This window comes from Neovison vison, chromosome 12, assembly GCF_020171115.1.
Source record: "Neovison vison isolate M4711 chromosome 12, ASM_NN_V1, whole genome shotgun sequence".
Classification (NCBI taxonomy): Eukaryota; Metazoa; Chordata; class Mammalia; order Carnivora; family Mustelidae; genus Neogale; species Neogale vison.
The window spans coordinates 106,104,665-106,125,791 of record NC_058102.1 but is presented as its reverse complement, the minus strand read 5'-3'; the positions used below and the strand labels follow the sequence as shown (position 1 = coordinate 106,125,791).

General features: G+C 49.4%; 1 protein-coding gene across 1 annotated transcript in view; it reads right to left on the bottom strand.

Annotated features, from left to right (window-relative positions):
• Positions 1–21,127, bottom strand: part of B4GALNT3 (beta-1,4-N-acetyl-galactosaminyltransferase 3) — a 91,452-nt gene that overhangs the window by 11,385 nt on the left and 58,940 nt on the right. Inside the window, exons 2-10 of the mRNA XM_044226436.1 lie at positions 15,442–15,545; positions 14,294–14,371; positions 6,342–6,437; positions 5,762–5,852; positions 5,240–5,340; positions 4,663–4,730; positions 2,935–3,013; positions 2,517–2,583; positions 640–783 (exon numbers count right to left, since the gene is read on the bottom strand). Coding sequence (XP_044082371.1) covers positions 640–783; positions 2,517–2,583; positions 2,935–3,013; positions 4,663–4,730; positions 5,240–5,340; positions 5,762–5,852; positions 6,342–6,437; positions 14,294–14,371; positions 15,442–15,545 — 828 coding nt within the window. The remainder of the gene's footprint in view (positions 1–639; positions 784–2,516; positions 2,584–2,934; positions 3,014–4,662; positions 4,731–5,239; positions 5,341–5,761; positions 5,853–6,341; positions 6,438–14,293; positions 14,372–15,441; positions 15,546–21,127) is intronic.

The following is a 21,127-nucleotide window of genomic DNA, read 5'->3' as shown; positions in this document are numbered from 1 at the left end:
CCAAACTAAGGCTGGCACCACTCTTCTGGGCCAGGTGCGTTCAAGGAGCCTTGGAGGCCAAGGATTCGAACGCAGTCCCTGGTTCATGGCATGGGATTGCTGTACAGGGCTAGCCTCAGGAAAGGTTCAGAAACATCCAAGAGGCCACCGAGTCTCATCCTAGTGCAAGGCCAAGAACTGAACTTCCTCCCAGTTGTGAGGGATTATAGGGGGACTGGGGAGGTTTTCTCAGCTTTTAAAATGTAAATGCTCCCAAGAATTTATGACTCCAACACCTTGGTGGGAACACACTTCTCTCACTGGATTAGAAGAGTTGGGGTCCACTAGGAAACTATGATATATGTGATTGTGAAGGGACACTCAGGGGATTTCTGGGCTCTAGTTCTACTTTCTGTCCTGGGAGGTGGTTACCTAATGTTTGATGTGTAATGATTTGTGTAACTGTAAAGTTGTGCATATATATTTTTGTACTTTTCTGTATGCATATTATATTTTACACTCTTAAGAGAAAACGAAGATTCTCTGACTTTGGGATACCGTGGTAGAAGTGACAAATCTGCAGAGTCTCCTCTACTAATATCCATGGGCCTGAGCGTGTGGTCCCCAGACCTGGTGAGAAGTGTGTGGTCAAGGTCTTACCTCGATAGAGGGTGTCCCGAGGGTCAGGCCGCAGCATGTCTGCAAGGGGTGGCTCCTCTCTGGGAATAGAGTCTCGGGAGCCTACATGGCTGGCTGCTGTCTGAGGGATATGGCCCACATCATCCATCCTTAGGACTGTCTCATCTGGGCTCAGGAAGGAAAGAACAGAGGCAGCTGTGAGTCCTGGAGTAAACCTAGAACCCAGACCGCTGCCCACCAGAGCCCAGGCTTCTGTATCCAACCCCCCGCCAACTCCAGGGACAGTATGAGGTGTGTGTGATCCCCCTTCCCTCCAGCCCTGCCCCCTCACAAGTTGGGAGTTTGGCTACTGATCTCCCCTAGACCCACTCTACCAGCCCCATAGCTACTGCACACCAGAACTTTGTGTAAACTGGGAAAAGACACCACTTCCTCAAAAGTGTTACTGCTTTCTGCCGGAAATCTGTCATTGTAAGTCTGCTTCCTTTGCCTCACAAACATGTATAGAGAACTTACGAAATAACCAGCCAGGCACTGTTCTAAGCATCTTATAAACATCAAGTCATTTCACCTCCATAAGCACCATATGCCTTAGGTACTTATTAAGTTTTCCTACTTTACCAGATAAGAATTTCGGCAACGAGAACCTAAGTTACTTGTCAAAGATCACAAAACTGGTTGGGGGCAAAGCTGAATCTGGACTCTCAGAATCAAGGCTCTCTGAGAATCTTGGAATCTCAGCCTCCAGGTTATGCCACGTCTCAGACAGACGAGCCAGCAAAGGTGGACCACTGTAGGGCACTCCCTCGCATTCTCTGCAGCCCTGTTCCTCCTCAACGCCCCCCATCCGGAACCCCCCCCCCACTCACCCCTATGCCCCTGACCAGTATTCTCCCCTCCAAGTGGGACAGGCCTCCTCCGTCTCCCAACCACCCCGGGCACTGGCTGCTCCCCGCCATCTGGATTCATGTCTTCAGCCCCAGGTGGAGCTCTCCCTCTATACCCTGGGCCGGTTACCTCTGGCTCATCTTACTGGTTTCTTCCCTGAATTTTACTATGGGCCTCTTTCTTCTCATTTCACATTGCATCTGCGGACTCCAGCTCTGCCTTCTTCCTCTTGTACCAACTCAGCAGCTCACGATCTGCCCCTTCTGTCTTGACCTCGTGGCCTCTAGCTTTGTTCACCACCAACCTCCTCCCACCTATGTGGCCCACGCCACACCGCCCCTGTCCAGTGAACCCACACTTTCCTGGCCTTCTTGTCTCTCACACACTTCCCACTGCCTTCCCAGTCTCTTCCCAGCATTCCTTGGCTTTCCCTTCCTCCCTTGGGGTTAGGGCCCTGCCTGCTCTTCCTATACCTGGGTCCACGTGGCCCAACCTGCCTGGTGGTGATTTCTCAGTGGGGCCTGCAAATGCATAGGAAGTCATAAGCAATACATAGTATAACTGAAGAGTTCATTTACTACAGATCTAAAGCAGATAGAAAGTTTCTTCATGGCTGGTCATGGCTTTGCAAAGAACCATGGGACCCTCAACTGGGAAACAGAAAACTGGCCTCACTCAGAGGTTTTTCATCTGGAGTGAGCCGCCTCATGGTCTCTGGAGGCCCCTGAAATTGTACACAAAATATTGTATGTGCATGGACAAGTGCATTTTTTCGGGGGTGAGGTCTCAGGAGCTTCCAAAGTGGTCACCTACCCTTGAGAGTTAAGGATCTCTGACTTAGGGTCCCTTTAAGTTCTGTTCCTTGTTCTGGACCCCTTTTCCACCTATGTTTCAAGCACCTTGAGCTTTAGCCTCCACCCCTCCCTTGACCAAACACCCCCGGCAGACTGAGCCCCACATGCTGGTACCTGCTCACCTCTGTCTCCAGGGAAGGGGCAGAGTCTACTCACTTGTGAAGAGGGAGAGAGAAGGGGAGTCAATAATGGTGAACTTGGCTCCAGGGTCATTCCGTCGCCACTGGAAGAGGAGAGAGGGTGGATGCGGGTTGGAGAGAGCTGGATTTATTTATTTATTTATTTATTTTTGATTTTTTAAATATTTTATTCATTTATTTGACAGAGAGAGATCACAAGTAGGCAGAGAGGCAGGCGGGGCGAGGGGAGAAGCAGGCTCCCTGCCGAGCAGAAAGCCCAGTGTGGGGCTCGATCCCAGGACCCTGAGATCATGACCTGAGCTGAAGGCAGAGGCTTAACCCACTGAGCCACCCAGGTGCCCCGGAGAGAGCTGGATTTAGAAAAGGGTTCAAGGGACAAGGGGTGAGGAGTGGTTCTGAGCTGAGCTGGGGTGCAGGAAAAATGGAGCTCTCACCGCAACTTCCACATGATCTGTGCCCTCATCGTTCTGTTTGTGCAGAACCTCAAAGTAGTACCTCTGGGAGGCCGCCAGGCTGGCAAGAGAGAGCAGACACAGAAGGCTATCTTCTTGGGTCCTGCAGTCACCCCAGTAACCCACTCTTCTGCCAGGCCACACCAGCTCCCACCTTGCTCCTGCCACCCCCGGACCCTCTTGACCTTTTCTCTCTGCTCCCGGCATTCCAGGAGCTTTGGTTTTAATGCTGGCCTGGAGTCCCCACTACTTCTTCTTACTCACAGCATGACCTTAGTTTTCTCTTCTGTAAGGTGGCGGTAATAACAGTATATACTTCACAGAGAAATCAGGACAATCGAAGGATATACAGATCTTCCTCAACTTATGATGGGCCTATGTTCTGATAGACTCATCGTAAACTGAGGATATTATTAGTCGAAATGCATTTAATACACTCCCGAACATGATCGCTTAGCCTGGCCCACCTTGAACGTGCTCAGAACACTTGGCATTAGCCTGCAGCTGGGCAAGACCATCTGACACAAATCCTAATTATAACGAAGTGCTGAATACCCCATGTCAGTTACTGAATGAAAATGGAAAAACAGCATGGTGGCATGCATATATAACGGTTGTAAGTATATCGGTTGTGGACCCTGTGCTCAATCAATCACATAGCTGACTGGGAAGTGAGGCTCACGGCCACTGCCCGGCATCACAAGAGACTATTGTATCCCTTACTACAGGTCTGAAAAAAGCTCCAAATTCAAAATCTGAAGTACAGTTTCCACTGAATGCATATCACTTCTGCACCATCGTCAAGTTGAAACACCGTAAGTTGAACTATTACAAGTCTGGCCATCCGTAATAATAATGCTTAGAGTTGTTACTATGTGCCAGGCACTGTTCTAAGTGCTTTACGCATACCAACTCACTTAATTCTTGTTCATAGAGGAGAACACTGAGGCACAGAAATCTTGGGTAATTTGCCCCAAAATCACTGGGGTAGGAGGTGGTGGAGCTGGGATTTGGATGTCCCTGTCCACAGCGTCAGCTGCCAGGCGGAGTTACCTGTAAAGAGCTCAGCACGGAGACTGGCTCACGGCAAGCGCTCTTCACAAGCTACACTGTCTTACGGCTACTGACCTCAAGGCTACCACCATCAAGCCGACGCATGTTCTTGCGTGTGTGTGTGTGCCGGCCACCAGGTGGCACTCTGAAGTTAGGCTAAGTTCCCCTTCCAGCATGTTAAAGCAATTCCAGCCACTACAGGCTGGGAAAGGCCTGGTCTCCCTCCAGTGTCCCAAGGGATCACAACGGTGAGGAACTTTCCGAAGCACAGGCAGAGAGCCAGTGTACAGGCTGTACCCCTGTGGGCATCTCCAGAGATGGAGCAAATGGGAAGGGCAAGGACTAGAAGAGACCTATTTTGTTTTCTAGTCCTGAGTGTCACTTAAATAGCTGTGTGACCTTCACCCAGTCACACCCTCTCTAAGTCTCAGTTTTCCCATCTGTAAAATGGGGAAGGATGGGCCAGATGGTTTCTAAGTCAAAGACTTCATTTATCAGAACGCACGGGGTGCCCAGGCACACTGCACCTCTGGGATAAGGAAGGCTGGAGAGCAGGGAGGGTACGAATGGCTTCCCTGACTCTGATTTGGCCTCAGCACTTGAGGTACGTTGGTTTTTTTCTGTCGCTCACAAGACATCATGAGACTCCCAACTCACCTCACTGGCTTAGAAATTTGGCTCCGAAATTTCCCAAACTCTCCAGGGGCGGTCCACTCTTTTCCAGTCTAGAGGTGCGGGAGAGCGAGAAGAGTCGGAAGGAGGAAGAAGGACAAATATGAAGGAAGGGAGGTGGGGAGTGCAGAGACAGGAAGGAATGGGGAGGAGACATGTGGGAGCAAAGAAGAGCAAGAAGAGAAAGAAAACAGGAGGAGAGGTGAGGGGAGTGATAGGTGACCAGAGCAAGAAGCACCTGTGCTCTTCCTACTCAGGCCCCACGGCATGCATACTTGGGACCATGCTAAGGACACTGGAACCCAAAAAGAGGATGTGGCCCAGTTCCCGCCCAGAGATGAATCTTCCTGAGGTCTTTCTGTGGCCTCAGACTAACTCCTCACTCCTCCCCAGTTTACACTCTTTCTATCCTTTTGTAAAATGGGGCATGTTGAGAGGGAGGATGCTTCTTTTTTACACCTTTCTCTGGCTGTCACGCCAGAGTGACTAAGGGTAATGAGGGTTTCCTGATGTGGGCAGGTGCCTCTTCTATGTCCTGGCTCCCGGGCTGGGCAGACCCTACCTTGCCCACACTGGCCAGCAGCTGAAGGCCTGACACCTGGTCATCCCGGCTGAGCCAGAACTCAGCGTTGTCATCTGCAGCAATGGCAAACTGGATCTTTCCTGGGCAGTGGGGGAGAGAGTTTGCAGATGAGAGCAAGAAGGGCATTAGCATGCAGGACTGAAGGGCTGTTTTATGTCTTAGCAATTACATTCTCTTCAGGGGCTTTGGTGCTGTGGCTTCCCTCTCTGTAAAGTTGGGGGGGGGGGCTCCTCAACCTAGGAGACACCACGAAGATGGGGAAGACTCACAGGGAGAGACAAGCTAGTGCCAGACTCTGTAAATCAGGAAGAAAGCGGGAGCTGGTGGGGGTACTGGATGAGACCTCACCATGACGAAATTTCCCCTCTCCCCAGTGATGGACTAACAGGGTCCAGGGAGCCTAGTGTGGACTTACTTCTCAGCTACAGGCTTATGTTCTCTGGGTATCGTAAAGAACCTGGAGCGGGAAGCAGGAGGATGGGACTTTGGGGCTGGCCTCACCATCGGTGAAGGGGTGCAGGTAGCCAAAGATGCGGAGGCCATAGTTGGTCCATTTTGGGGACACAGCCAGCTTCCTCACGGTGGTGCGAATCTATGCCAAGAAAGGGGAGGGAACAAGAAACTGAAGAAACTGAAGAAACTGAAGAAACTGAAGAAAATGGTCCACTCAGGGCTGGTGAGAAGACCGGGGAGGGGGAGACAGACAGAAGAGACTAGGGCATGACTTGGTGAGTGGAGTGTAGGCAAGATTTCCACTCCCACTTGCTTCTTTGTCCATGTGACCTTGTACAGTGTACAACCAGCCCGACTGTATGTGGTGGTTCTGGCTAACCTGTATCATGAGCCACAATGAGAGCCTAAAGCTGAAATGATGCAGAAGATGGCAGAGAACCCAAAGGAATCCTTAGGAAGGGAGCAATAGTAATAATCATAGACAGAAGAAGAAAGGACCTAAGATATAAAAGAAAGAAAATGAACTAGGAAAGAAGCCAGGACAGATGAAGAATAGAGTAGACTGAGGGAGATGAGAGACAGGAGTGGGGCAAGAGACAGAAAAGAGGCGCGCCCAGCAAACACTCACATGGGGGTACAGTGGGAAGTGGAGGTTCCTCCTGAGCTGCTGAATGGAACTGCCACACCAGTCCTCAAACACATGCAGGTTGGCGCGGCCCCGGAACTGTGCGGGGCAGAGAAGCAAGCAGGTGAGTGTGCGCGCCCGGGAACCGGGTCAGCCCCATGCTGCCCCGCAGCTGGAGGAGGCCGGGTGGAGAGGCGACACCCAGGTCCCTGCAGCCCCAGCCCTGGCGTTCCTTTAGCCACTGAAGGTTCACTTCAGTCCCATCCCAGCCTCACACCCACAGCCTTTCTCCAACCTCATCCCCACTGCCCGGCCCCGAGGCCTGGGTGTTTTCGGCCATACTTTGTGTGTGCGCGCATGCGCGCTGGCGCATGCACGCACGCATGCTGCACTGGCTCTTTCCATGCAGGAAGGGGGCTGGTGTAGATTCTCCAGGCAAGGGGGAGTAATAGCCATAAGAGAAAGGCAAAGATGAGAGAACTGGAAGGAGGGCCCGGCTGGGGTTTCAGCTAAGACTTGCTCTCCTCCCCTCCCCTTCTGCCTAACAGTAAGCTCCACAGCTGTCTGCTGGTGAAACCTTATCTACCCAGTAGTCTTCACGCTTCTGGCTTCCCTTGTGGGGAAGCAGCTGGGAAAGCGCTGCAGGAGGTCTTTGGGGGGCCCATCCGGCAGGGGCAGGACCACCTCGGACTGCTCCCTTAGGAGCTGGAAGCCTCTCTCTCTTGCTCTCGCTCTCCTGCCTCTCCTGGCATTAACTACTGAGGTGCCTGGGACTTGGGCAGCCCTGGGAAGGTAGTAGCAAAGGATGTATGCACTCTCTTCCCTGGCTGTATCATCCGTGGGGCAGAGACCCAGCTTAGAGGCCAGTAGCAGAGGGCCCCCTTCACAAGACAGGGCCTTACAGCCAGCGCTGTGAGTGGGTGGGAGTGCTGGGAATTTGAGAGGGGGAGGGGAAGCCTGGGGATCCTGTCCCAATTTATCCTGACAAAGAGTTTCAGATTACCCCATCTCAGCAATTTTCTCCTCCCCCTCCCCCAGAGCTTAATCTCCAGGTTGTGGGAGGTGGGGCCTCAATTACTGTATACAAACAGGCCCTGCCCTTCCTTCCCCACTGTGGGCCATCAGATATCAAAATATGAGCTGCCCAGAGGAAAACAGAGGAGGGACACCCAGACTGGAAGCCCAGATAAAAGGAAGTGGCACAAGGTCTTTAGCAAGGGATCTGGAGGAACGGATGGTGGGGGGAGAAGTCTTGCACACCAAGGCCAAAGATCTGAGGTGCGGCCTCAGAGGAAACAGGACCCCACAACTGGATCCAGAAAGGAAGCAGGAAAGCCTGTCACTCCCTGTCCCTTCAGCAGCCTGGCACTTCCTGGGCACACTGGCCTGGTCAAAGCTGAGCATGTGGGGCCTTGGGAAGCAGCCATCACACCGGGGAATATAAGTTGGGGGCTGGGATGGGTGGGAGAGAGAATGTGGGCTGGGTAGGTGGGAGGCGGGCTGAGGCTTCTTGGAAGGAAAGAATGGGGACATTGTGCTACTTCTGGGGAAATTCTTTAAGTCCAGTTTACAAGACTCAGTTGTCTCCTACAAATGTCCTCCTCTCAGCCCCTCCCTGGGAGACTTTCAGGGCAGTGTGCTCAGATCCACAGCAAACTGCGAAAGGAGGGCATGCCACCAGAGAAATCTGTTGTGTTCCGCCAGAAGGCCAGAGGACACAGGGGGTTTGGGCAGGGGAAGGAGGAAGGAGCTGGGCTGGCTGCCTCCCACCTCCCATTCAGGGCCTTGCTTGCTATAGCAAGGGTAGCCTGGGATGCTCCAGGGAAGGGAAGGCAGGGAAAGTGGGGGTGTAGGAAGAGGACTAGCCCTCTCCTCCGAGACCTAGGCCCTCACTTGGCATCATGGCAGCCCTCAGACCATGCTTCATCCACTCTCGGGCTGTAGGTGGGGGTCTCTGCAGGACTAGTGGCCACGGTTTTCCTCCCCAGGCCCGGACTGGCAACCCCCATCAGGATTTGCATCTCTCCAAGGTTTGGAGATTTTGTACATGGCAGGGATGAGGGACTCTTAGCTCACTAGCAGCACCCTTTCTTTGCCCACTCCCTTCACGCTCCAGCTGGGGCTGAGACCCAGGGAAGGACGCTGGTTGCTCCCATCACCAGGGTATGTCCACAGCCAGGGATGGATTTGGAACTTTCAGTTGTAAGTAGTGGAGAAAATATTTGTTGGAACCCTCTCATTTTAGAGGTGAGATTATTGAGGACCAGACAGGTAAACTGACTCCCTCCGAACACACAGCAATTAACCCTAGGGAAGTGGGGAGGGTGTATGGGAATACGGATGCAGGAGGATAACGTCAGCCTGGTGGGTCCTCAGACAGGAATGTCCACTGTATTCCATTGCCACGACACTGCCTCTGCCTGGCCTCACTGGGCTTGCCAGACCTGCAGCAGAGCCTCCTCACTGGAAGGAACCTTCTCTGCCTCCACTGATTCTTCACACTGCCTGCAAGATTGTCTTTCTAAAGCATAGACCTGATCATGTCACTCTGCGGCTTCAAACCTCAGACGACTCCCAAGAGGCTTTAGAACAAAACCTTACCCTGGCAGGTGAGGTCTTTTCGACTGACCTATCTTCCCAGCCTCACCTCCAGCCACTCCCTGTCACACACCTGCATGCCACCCACACCCATCTCCTTGCCTTCATCAAACTCCGCCTCTCCAAGTCTACAAACACTCCTTCCCAGGGGGAGGGCCTTTTCCTTTCTCCCCTACCTCCCAAACCGTGGCTCATCCTTCTCTGACTTCCTCCCCAGAGTTAACAGCTTCCCTCCTCTCTGTTCCCAGAACATCTTAATTATTTGAACGAACTCATGCTTGCGGAAGCTAAGCTGGGGACCGTCTGTTCCTTCATTTATTTGATGAGCACCGAATGTCTGCTTTGGACCAGTTCAGGATGAAAAGAGCTGTGGTCCTCCAAGGATAGAGACGTGTTAACAACTGGTATCCCCTGTGCCAGGGGCTACTGCCGGGGAGTCGGGGGGCACCTGGCATGAAGGCAGGAGCAAGTCACCTCTGTCCCCAGGAGAGGCAGGAGCTGAGAATGGATACTTGAGAGTGGATAAATAAAATGTGGTACGGCCGTACAATGGAAGAGTACTCAGCCAGAAAAAGAAATGAATTGCTGGTACAGGCAACTGCATGGACAAGCATGGAAAACGTCATGCTAAGTGAAAGAAACCAGACACAAATGGTCATATTGTCCATTTATATGAAATGTCCCGAACAGGCAACCTAGAGAGACAGAAAGCAGACTACTGGGTGCCCTGGCTGGCTCAGTCGGTAGGTCATGTGATTCCTGACCTCAGGGTCATGAGTTTAAGCCCCATGTTTGGCCTGGAGCCTACTTAAAAATAATAATAATAAGGGCAAAAAAAAAGAAAAAAAGCATACCTTAAAAAGAAAAAAGGAAGTAGATTATTGCTTGTGTAGGTCCCCTGGGATGGGGTGATGAGGGCTGATGGCTAATGGGTATGGAGTTTCTTTCTGTGGCAATGAAAGTGCTCTAAATTAACAGTCATGGATGCATAACTCTATGAATCTAGTAAAAGCTACGGAATTACACACCTTCAATGGATGACTTATATGGTATTTAATTTACATGCCAATAAAATTGTTACAAAAAAAAAAAGTAAGCTTGAGAAGATGATTCTGGGTCTCAGCCCTTTCCTCAAGAGACCCTAGCTCACAAAGCCAGCGTGGCATGACCCAGGGAAACGCTAACTTGCTTCGATCTTATTTTGGAGTCACCAAATTTCTTTCTTGTAACTATTTTGGTTTTTCCAGATGGAACACCCTGGGCATCAGACAGTGTTTTTGGTCAATGGACGTAAATAATAAATTGGCACTGAGGTCTGTAGTCATCAGTGGGGTTTGTGAACTAGAGTCAGGATTTGGGGTGCTATGAATTAAGTTTCTGAGGGCAGTTACCCCATGAAGCCCAGCCCCACAGCCATCCACTCTGGCAGTCTCTCTGACACAGCAAAGAGAATGCCGATGGCTGCTTTGCTTTCCAGGGTGACTTCTGGCCCCAGAGACCCTGCACTGCTGGGTAAAGACTGGGTCAGGGAGAAAAAGAAGAGACAGCTGTCAGCTTTCTTATCCTCTGTCCTTGCTCACCTTCAGAGCACAGCTGTGTCCTAGTGAGGCCACCTGGAGTAAGTGAACAAGTTAACCCCTCTCTGAGCCATTACCTGCAAAAGGGGGATAACAGTACCACCTGATGCTCCTTGACAGCTAGATGTTCAATAAATGACATTTATCATTAACCTGCTGAAACGGTCTGTCAAAAGGGCAGGAGACAGGTAAGGAGATGGGAACGGAAAGGCTCCGGCGGTGGGGGCAGGGACCACCATGTAGCTCTGTGGGGCAGACCTTATTCAGCCTTTCCAAGGGGCCTTGTTTTCTTTCTTGGGGAAATAAGATGATTGGGTCAGTGATTCCCTAAAGATCCATGAAGTTTGTAATGAGGACTTTGTAAGGTACTTATTTTTTTTTTTTTGTAAAAGCTATTTTTTAAATAATTTCTTTTAGAAGAATGTATGCTTTTTTTTTTAAAGGTTTTATTTATTTACTTCACACAGAGAGAGATCACAAGTAGGCAGAGAGGCAGGCAGAGAGAGAAAGGAGAAAGCAGGCTCCCCGCTGAGCAGAGAGCCCGGTATAGGGCTTGATCCCAGGACACTGAGTCCATGACCTGAGCCGAAGGCAGAGGCTTAACCCACTGAGCCACCCAGGCGCCCCCTGTATGCTTTTTAAAAAAAGATTTTATTTATTTATTTGACAGAGAGCAGAGTGAGAGCAGGAACACAAGCAGGGGAAGCGGGAGAGGGAGAAGCAGGCTTCCCGCTGAGCAGGGAGCCTGATTCCAGGCTCAATCCCAGGACCCTGGGATCACAACCTGAGCTGAAGGCAGATAATTAATGACAGAACCACCCAAATGCCCCAAAAGCTACTTTTTAAAAAAGAATTTTATTTATTTGAGAGAAAGCACGAGAGAGCATGGGCTGGGGGAGGGGCAGAGGAAACAGGAGAAGCAGGCTTTGCGCTGAACAGGACCCTGGGATTGTGACCTGAGCCCTGAGCAGAAAGCAGACGCTTAACCAACTGAGCCACCCTGGTACCCTGGTAAAGCTACTTTTAATATAAAAAATAAGTCAGTAGAAATCAGTCATTTATCACCAAAAGGCCATACAAACTTATTTAAAAATCAACTATTTCTTTTAAAAAGTTCATCCTAAAAAAGAAAGTTAATCCTATTTTAATCACTGTTTACTATTTGTTCACTGTTTTAATTTCATATATATCTCTATCCTTGATTGGCCAAAAAAAAGTGGGGAAAATAATGATTAATAAATGCAGAATGTTATGCAGTCATAATCTTTTGAAATAATTGGGCTATTAAGAAAAATGATCTGGGGTGCCTGGGTGGCTCAGTCAGTTGAACACTGGACTCTTGATTTTGGCTCAGGTCATGGTCTTGGGGTTGTGGGTTTAGGTCCTATGCCTTGCTCAGCACAGAGTCTGCTTGGGATTCTCTCTCTCTGTCCCTTCCCCCCTGCCCTCGCTGTCTCTCTAAAATAAATAAGTAAAATCTTAAAAAAAAAAAAAAAAAAAAAAAACACACACCAAAACAGAAAGGAAAATGATCCCAATTATCCTCAAAGAATTCAAGGCTAGATCATCATTGGACCAATGGTCTTTAAGGTAACCTCTTTCAAAACACTCCAGGTGGGGTGGGGCATAATCACCTGATGATGTCACCTAGCACAGGTGTGCCAGTGTTGTAATCTGTCTCTCTCTCGAGGCTTTAAACAGAGGGGCAGTTTCACGGCATGGATAACCTAACACCATATCTGGCACGATACTGCCTCCTCTTCTCCTACCCCACAGCAAACAGGTAGATTGGAAATAAAATCACACAGGCTGAAGAGCTCAACCTGTGATAGGTAAGGATAAAGACTGGGCTTCCCAATACCACCCAGCCAAGAAAAGTAATACATGTCCGCAGATTTTGGGACTAAAAGGCATTGGTTTACGGGCAGGATGTAAAATATGAAGCCCATAAACTTCTCACCCCCAAAGCACCATGCTACTTACAGAGTCTCGGCATAAGCATTTACTCAAGGAAATCTGGAGATGTCAATTAACCGCTCTACCCCTCAGTTTATTTACCGAAAGAAAAAGAATCCTTCAGATCCTATAAAAGTGGAAGATATCGTAGCAACTCTTATTCACACATTAAACCACTTCCTGTAAAATTTTTCTAAAGCAGCATTTCCTAGAGTATGTTCCTTAAAACACTAGTTTCATAGAATATTAAGAGATAGTTCACAGGATTAAAAAGGCAGAAGACCTATAGCTTTGGTACCTGGGGAGCTAAACGAAGTTAAACAGCTTACTGCAGAACTTCTCAGAACCTTTCCTATGTGAATGTGTATTTCTAAGAACTGGATGTAATATAAAGGTGTTTAAGCCTTCTTTGACAACGGACTCCTTTCTTCCTGGAATGCCTTATGAGGCTTACTAGTCCAAGAAAGACAGTTCAGTAAGCCTATCTTTTTTTTTTTTTTTAAAGATTTTATTTATTTATCAGAGAGAGAGGGGGAGAGAGCGAGCACAGGCAGACAGAATGGCCGGCAGAGGCAGAGGGAGAAGCAGGCTCCCTGCCGAGCAAGGAGCCCGATGTGGGACTCCATCCCTGGACGCCGGGATCATGACCTGAGCTGAAGGCAGCTGCTTAACCAACTGAGCCACCCAGGCGTCCCACGGTAAGCCTATCTTTAAGAATGATGTGTATGATGGGGCGCCTGGGTGGCTCAGTGGGTTAAGGCCTCTGCTTTTGGCTCAGGTCATGATCCCAGGGTCCTGGGATCGAGCCCCACATCGGGCTCTCTACTCAGCACGGAGCCTGCTCCCCTCTCCCCGACCCGCCTGTCTCTCTGCCTACTTGTGATCTCTCTCTGTCAAATAAATAAATAAAATCTTTTTTATTTTTAATTTTTTTAAATTTTTTCAATTTATTTATTTTCAGAAAAACAGTATTCATTATTTTTTCACCACACCCAGTGCTCCATGCAATCCGTGCCCTCTATAATATCCACCACCTGATACCCCAACCTACCACCCCCCCGCCACTTCAAACCCCTCAGATTGTTTTTCAGAGTCCATAGTCTCTCATGATTCACCTCCCCTTCCAATTTACCCCAACTCCATTCTCCTCTCTAACACCCCTTTTCCTCCATGATATTTGTTATGCTCCACAAATAAGTGAAACCATATGATAATTGACTCTCTCTGCTTGACTTATTTCACTCAGCAAAAAAAAATGATGTGGATGTAAAAGTCAGTCATGTAGCTTTCCTGAGTCCTGTTTTTTCTCACTTATAAAATGAGAACAATGACCACTACTTCATGGGTCATAAAACTGATAAGGGATGAGATGAAAAAACCAGCACACAACAGGCTTGGAGCAAATGCTCTCCTCTAAAGGAAGAAAACTGAATGAGCCTGAAGCCCTTTTTATTTTTTCAAATTAGGTGAAAAAAATTTTCAGGGGGCATGGGTGGGGGAGTAGAGAGAGAGAGAGAGGAAGAGCGAGTGCCCGCAAGTGGTGGGGGATGCGGAGGAGAAGACGGGCAGAGGGAGAGAGAGAAAATCTTAAGCAGGCTCCAGCTCCAGTGCAGAGCCCAGCCTCGGTGATGGTGATCTGAAACCCTGAGATGATGACATGAGCCGAAATCAGGAGTCAGACACTGAACTGATTAGCCACCCAGCTGCCCCAGGTGAGAATTTTTAATAATAACCACCAGACCAAAATTGTCTATGGTCTGGAATTACCTGTGAAAACTGTATTTTGACTGTCTCCAAGAACACGAACAGTGGAGAACCCCTTACCTCTGAGAGCCAGGGGACAGGCTTATTCCACTTCAGGTAGCTGCTATTACCACTCCCACCTCGCTCCAAGTCTTGGTCCTGGCAGAAGAGTGAAGAATGAACTTTGTGGGAACATTAGGATTGGGGGCCCCTTAAAAGTGCCTGTGGGGAGGTAGAGGGACGGGAGATACAGTCCCTGCCTCCAGGAAACTGATCAGTATAAGGGACACTCCCATTTATTATTCACCCAGTATCCCTCGGAAAGACACCCCCTTACAGTTTCATCAATGCATACTCTCCTAGGGTTCTTTTACTTTCTTGAATTTTCTGTCTTCCCATATGGAAAAAAAATTTTTTTTTCTTCCTTTTTTTCTCGTGTTTTTTTTTTGTTTTGTTTTGTTTTTTTTAATAATTTCTAATTTGATGAGTCTTCTGAGAACAGGAACTTGCCTCAGTCTTCCTCTACATCCCTCCAGGACTCTGCCCAGGTCTATCACTCATTTGTCTAACAAGGAGAAGCCCCCTGGGGACATGCCAGCCCCTCCCTACCCACCTTGTAGGTTCATGGGTTCAGTCTGGTTCTGGCCCAGCCTTGGAGATCCACATCTGTTCTAGGCTCAGAGGCTCAATCTTAGGGTTCCAGACTGAATTAGACCACAATTATCCTAATTCCCACCCAGAGATCCTCCTGCCTCCATAGGGACCACTGACCACTGAAACACTATTAGAAAAATTGCTCCATTACAAATCTGTCCTCCAGCCATTTGCAACTATATATGATGTCTATCTCCTCATCTCTGACTCTTAGCAGTAAGCATCTGGGATTATCACTAAGGCATCAGGCTAGGCCTCAGGCCAGCAAGAGGCAGGATGTGTGGTTCTACCTTAAGCCCTCTGCTACTATTGGAGACAAAGGCCACATGCCTGGAGCAGTTCAATTCTGGGCCTCTTGAGCTGCTTGAGGAAGGCTTTGAGGAGGACAGGATGGACATTTCTACCCCTCCAGCTAATGAGATCCTGTGATGCCGGAGTACAATTCCAGGAATTCTCTCCTTGACCTCTCTTACCACAGAAAAGTAGAGGAATGCCCTTAAGGCTATAAGGTCATGGACAGCTGAGGACCCATGCTAATACACTAGTAGGGAAAATGGGCTGGCCCCACCACATACCTGGGGGCCCAGCCTTGGGGGATGATAAAACTGGAGATTTGGATCCACAGCTGGAATGTTCCTGCTGGCCAGAGCCTTGGCCAGTTCTCTCCAGCTGCCATATCCTACAGAAGGGAACGAACAGAGAAATAAGGTCAACAGAACATGAAGACCTCACAGGTCTGCAAGGTTTGGGGGGAATAAAAGAGGTAAGCTCCTTCCCTTCTGCCACTCCTCACACCTCCTGCTACGGTGGGCATGAAGTTGGGGGAAGGTCGAAAGATAGTTAAAACTTGGCCAAGGTCAGTAGCCCAGAGGGAAAGGAAATGAGCTCCTAGCACATTAAAATTTGCTGTCTTCCATAATCAGAGAAGGAGCCAGGCCAGGTGAAAATGGGAGCACCATCCGTTTGTCCATGGAGGGTGCCCCGCACTACAGGCTGACCCTTTCTCAACTGCCTTTTGAGGCTTATTTCTCCTGAAAGCTGCGGTGGGGAAATGGGTATTGAAGACAGTGGAACTAAGTTTGCTCCCTTGCCAGCTCAGTCCCCTTCCTCTGAGCCCAGGGAGACAGCAGGATTGCCTTGCTGGCAGGGAACAGGACATTGCTGGGGTGCCGGCAAAGAGTCACGAAGCAAAGCACTGTGCGGGTCAGAGCCCCCCACGCCTCAAGGGGGCCACTTGGCCATGACTGTCAGACTGAACATGTGAAACCAAACCACTGCTGGTCAATGGACCCATATCACAGAGTTATCAGGAACTCATAAAGGCTTTCAAGATCATCTGGTCCTCTTTTCAGATGAGGGAAATGGGACCCCAGCTGGCCAAATGATTTCTTTTGGCTCATGTAACAGTGAAAAGGCTGAGACTGGCACCCAAGTGTCCAGATCCCCCACTGGGCTACTACTCTGTCTCCAACAGCTCCATCAAAATGCTCCCAGTGTGGTGGGTGCCGCACAGAAGAGGTTAGACTCATGCTCACAGACCGTTGGGAGCCAAGAGCTGGCCCAGAACAGAAGTGTTGAGAAACCCGATGTGAGCCCAGTCGAGACACAGCCAACCAGCCAGAGGAAAAGAGCACAGTGTATGAACGTGAGCCCGCAAGCAGGGGGACACCACCATTTCGTGTGAGTGTTTATGTAATTGACTCCAGGAGGGGGACTGTGGTGAGGAGGTCGGGGGATGCTTTTCGCGGTTCTGTTTGGTGGGGCCCTTTAATGCTTACTTAGCATCTCACAGGAATTATCTCCTCTGAGCCTTATAAGGCTCTTGTGAGAGGGGCACCTGGGTGGCTAAGTTGGTTAAGCATCTGACTCTTGATTTCGGCTCAGTTCATGATCTCAGGGTCATGAGATCCAGCCCTGCGTCAGGGTCCACGCTCAGCACATAGTCTGCTTGAGTCTGCTTCCCTCTCTCCCTCTCCTTCTGCTCCTCCCTTGCGTGTGCTTGCGTGCATTTGTGCCCCCGCCCCGTAAAATAAATAGCTAGCTAGCTAAATAGATAAATAAATGAATGAATGAATCTTATGAGATAACCAGGTCTGATTACCCCCATTTTGCAGATGGGGAAAGAGCAGACAGACTTTAAAGTCACAGAGGGAGTTGTTTAGAAGCCAGGATCAGAACAGAGAGCCTCTCTGTCTCTTAAGCCAGCGTTTTCTCATTCTGCCTACATTTTTTCCTGTGGGCACTTTTTGGCACAAACTTTCAAGAGTCCCAGGGGCAGGCCTCAGCTGGGGATCTGTGCCTCTCTGGGCTTCTGCACAGACCTTAAACCTCTGCTCATGTTATGTTTATGGGGACTTTTGCGGGTTTATCCCTCTGCCATCAAGGTCTCTCCTGTTTCCATGGCTGGCCAGCCAGCAGGCAGGGACAGGTCAGACTAGTTCAGGGCAGAGGGGGATGTCCTGGGGAAGCAGGATTCTGGAGCCAGTGAGTGAAGTGAGGATATGGGAGGGAGGAAGAGAAAGAAAGCTCCCAGACCTACACCCTGCATTTCTGGATGAACTCAGGAGAGAGCAGTTTGTTCACCTGTTAACTCCAACTCAGACACATCTTATTTAAGAGCCCCCACCCTTCTCAAGTCCAAGAAGCGCTGGCTAGTGGTTGGGGAGCTTAGGTGCTGGGTGATGAATGAGTCACACGGTGGGGAGGGGTGGGCAGGCTCTGCCTTGCTTCTGCCTCTGAATGATCAAGTTATCTCTTCCTTGACTTTGCTCTTATAACCAAAAGCCATCTACTTCTAGACAAAATTGTGGGGAAATAATAAAACACTACTTCCCCTTTCGGTGGGAGTTACAGTATGTCTCAGATGCACATTCTTTCGCATAGACTAGTTTTCAGCTCCAGAAAAATCCTTTGACTCTTGGAAGTCACACCAAAGGTGAGTCAACCCAAGGTCAATGAACTATCACTGGCATTTGCTGGGAATTGATGAAGACTCTCCTTTTTTTTTTTTTTTAAATTTTATTTATTTGAGAGAGAGAGAGAGAGAGAGAGATCCCAAGTAGGCAGGAAAGCAGGCAGAGAAGAAGGGAAGGAGGAAGCAGGCCTCCTGCTGAGCAGAGAGCCCGATGTGGGGCTCAATCCTGGGACCCTGGGATCATGACCTGAGCCAAAAGCAGAGGCTTAACCCACTGAGCCACCCAGGCACCCCGCCCTCTTTTTTTTTTTTTTTTTAATTTTATTTATATGATGAAGACTCCTTGACCAAATTATAGACAGGCTCTTCTGAGCCCTCCTTCTGAGTAAGCCTGTTCTTGGGCCCTGTGCTTAGCTGGTCCAGCCCCGTGCTGAGGAAGAATCCTATTAGGTCTTTCTAAGACAAATCTCCCCCACCCCTGATATGTGATCAATTCCTCATCTTCCCACCCTTGATATATAAGTCCTCGGCCAACCTCTGACAAGAATCCTGTTAAGCCAGTTCAGCAAGAATCCCCCCCACCCCAATGTCTCCTCTTGGTAATTTTCCATCTCCTGGGCCCCTCACTCTGCTTGCTAGCTATAAATCCCCAGCTATCTTTGCTGTATTCAGAACTGAGTTCAGTTCTCTCCTGAGATCTCTTTCCCATATCATGATAGTACTGAATAAAATCCATCTGTATCACCTTTAACTAGTGTCTGCCTCTATTTCTCTGTAAAGGAAGGGAAGAGGTGGTTCTCTCCGTGAACAAGCACAAATCCACTGGTGGGAGGTTCGGAGGGGGGCGGATATCCGTGAGGTTAAAGCCAACCGGGCACTGCACCTGGTGACAGGTGTTGAGATGGCTTTGAGACACTTAGAGACTGGGGTAGTCAACAGCTCAGCCTTTAGTAAGTTCAGGAGTAGGAAATTCCCTGTGCAGACTTCAGAGTATAGGAGAAAGACAAGCAAGGCTTTAGAGTCAGATCTAATTGTCTGTCTATCACTTCTAAATGGTGACTGCTTGAGCAAGTACTCTGACACACTGTAAGCACTCCTTCCTCAATGAGTTTAGGGTTCCAGACCTCAGAGTCACATATGAGCTTAGGCCCCTTTATAATTTTGTAAACTGCAAATGGCCAGTAGTTCTCTTACTCTCCTCTTCCTTTGCTTACTGACCAGAGGAGAAAGAGGATTGTTGGCCAACAGGTTCAGGGGTAAAAGAGCAATGGATAACACACTCTCCTTGTCTGTTTCCCAGGTATTACTTTCCAGTCCTCCCCTCTGTCCATCCCTCCGTGTTGTGAACATTCACTGAATGCGTATCAGGCATGGGCGTGATGGGCATCTGGTAATTCCTCTTCCCATTTCTCTGCCTCTGTCTAACCCTGCGAGCAGATCCCCAGGCATTGCTCAGCCCCTGGGGGGGAACTTGGTGCTAAAGAATGTGTTGATTTAACTATTGACACTTGTCACTCGCCCTCTGATAAGTGAATGCCTCCTGCTCCTGGTCAGACCTCTCCTCCCAGAGTGCCAGCTGCCGGGGCAACAGGTGTCACATTTGTGCCAGGAGACAGACACCCCGATCTCAGGTGACAGATAAAGCACCACCATGGGCCTCACATTCTGCCCTCACAAAGCTGGGCTATCAAATTCACCATCAGCTGGAATTTCGCCAACATCTCTCTTCTGTGCAATGTGAACTCTTCAAAGGCCTGAAGATGATCACGTCGGCTCTTTGTGGAAAATATGGGCTACATATACCCCTTGGTGCTTTTTTCAAAGACTCTCAGTTCATCATTTCACTGGATCCTCACAACCTCCCTGTGGACTGTTGTCATCTCCATTTTAGAAATGAAAACACAGAAACAGACAGGTGAAGTCATCAGCCCAAGGTCACACAGTGAATAAGATAATCCATGTAAAGGACTTAGTACCTGGGACATAATCAGCAACCAGCCGGTAGCAGCTGATGGTTTTATTATTCATCACAATGGGGCAGGTCCGAAACTTACATCCATTTCTCCTGACCTCTGGCCTGATTCCCTTGTCAGGGTGTCATGTGGCCAGCAGGGACATTTATACCAGGAGGAAAGGAAGTCCCTCAGGGCTCAGACAGCTTTGGAAGGGATTTTAAAAGTACAGCTGACTCACTTTGTTCACGGATTGGATATAAGGAGAGGAAGCAAGAACAATTTGAAGATTCTGACCTGGGCAGCTGGAAGGCCAGAGTTGCCATTTACTAAGATGGGGAACCTGGGGAGCAGGCGGGAGCCATGGAAATAGTATTTCTGAAGCCTGTCGCCAGGCTGGAGCAGGGCTCGCTCCACCAGAAAGGGCTGGCACCTTCCCTGAATCAAACACTCTTTGCAAGACAGGAAGAAGACTGACACTGACCCCCACTCTGGGGCAGTGGGATGTTGGGACTGAAGGAGGAGCCTAGGAGGGCTGGTCCCATGGGCTCCATCAGATGTGAGGGACCCAAAGATCCAGGGTGAATGCAGAGGATTTGCTAAGAAGCCCAGCATCTGTCCAGAGAAGAGGTGATGAACCTAGAGGACAAGAGGTTGCCAAGGGAATGAGAGGTCGTGCCACTCAGAGCACGCTTCCACAAATGCCAGCAACCTGCCCTGAGTCCTAGGACAAAAACGCAAGACTGTGGCTCTGTGGCTCTGACCTTGGAGTGCCCTTTAGGGCCAGTCACATGTCCTCAGCACAACAAAGCCCCTATGTCTAGAAGCCAGCAGGGCCTGGACACCCCTCCCCACCCCCCACCCCACCCCCAGCCAGAAACCTGCGGTGACACAGCCAAACAGGGATGAAACCCGGGACTGTCACCTGGGAGGCAGTCCCTGAGGCAAACAGAAAGCTCCAGTGGCAGAGACAGAAGGCTGTGCAGCTTAATCTTTCCTTCCCAGCCCATGACACCATGATGCAAGAGAACTTATTATTCACGTAACCTTAGCAGTTAATATTGATGTGTGATCCATATATATATTCATATTAGATGAAATATAGAGTATTTCAGGAAAACAAGACTTAGGGTTTAAAAGTTTTGCTGAAAGCCAGGGGTCATAAGTGGAAGAGGCCAGTATTTGAACCGAGGTAAAAAAGCCCACGTCCTTAACTCCGCTAGTCCCTACTGAATACACTTGAGAATTTCCATCCACTTCTACATCACCATCATTATCACCTGGTGTCACACACTCATTTAGTCACCAAACTATCCCGTCCCTCATGACCTCCCCCTCACCACCCACACCTGCCAACCCCCCCCCAACTATTTCCTTACTCCTTCTAACTTGGCC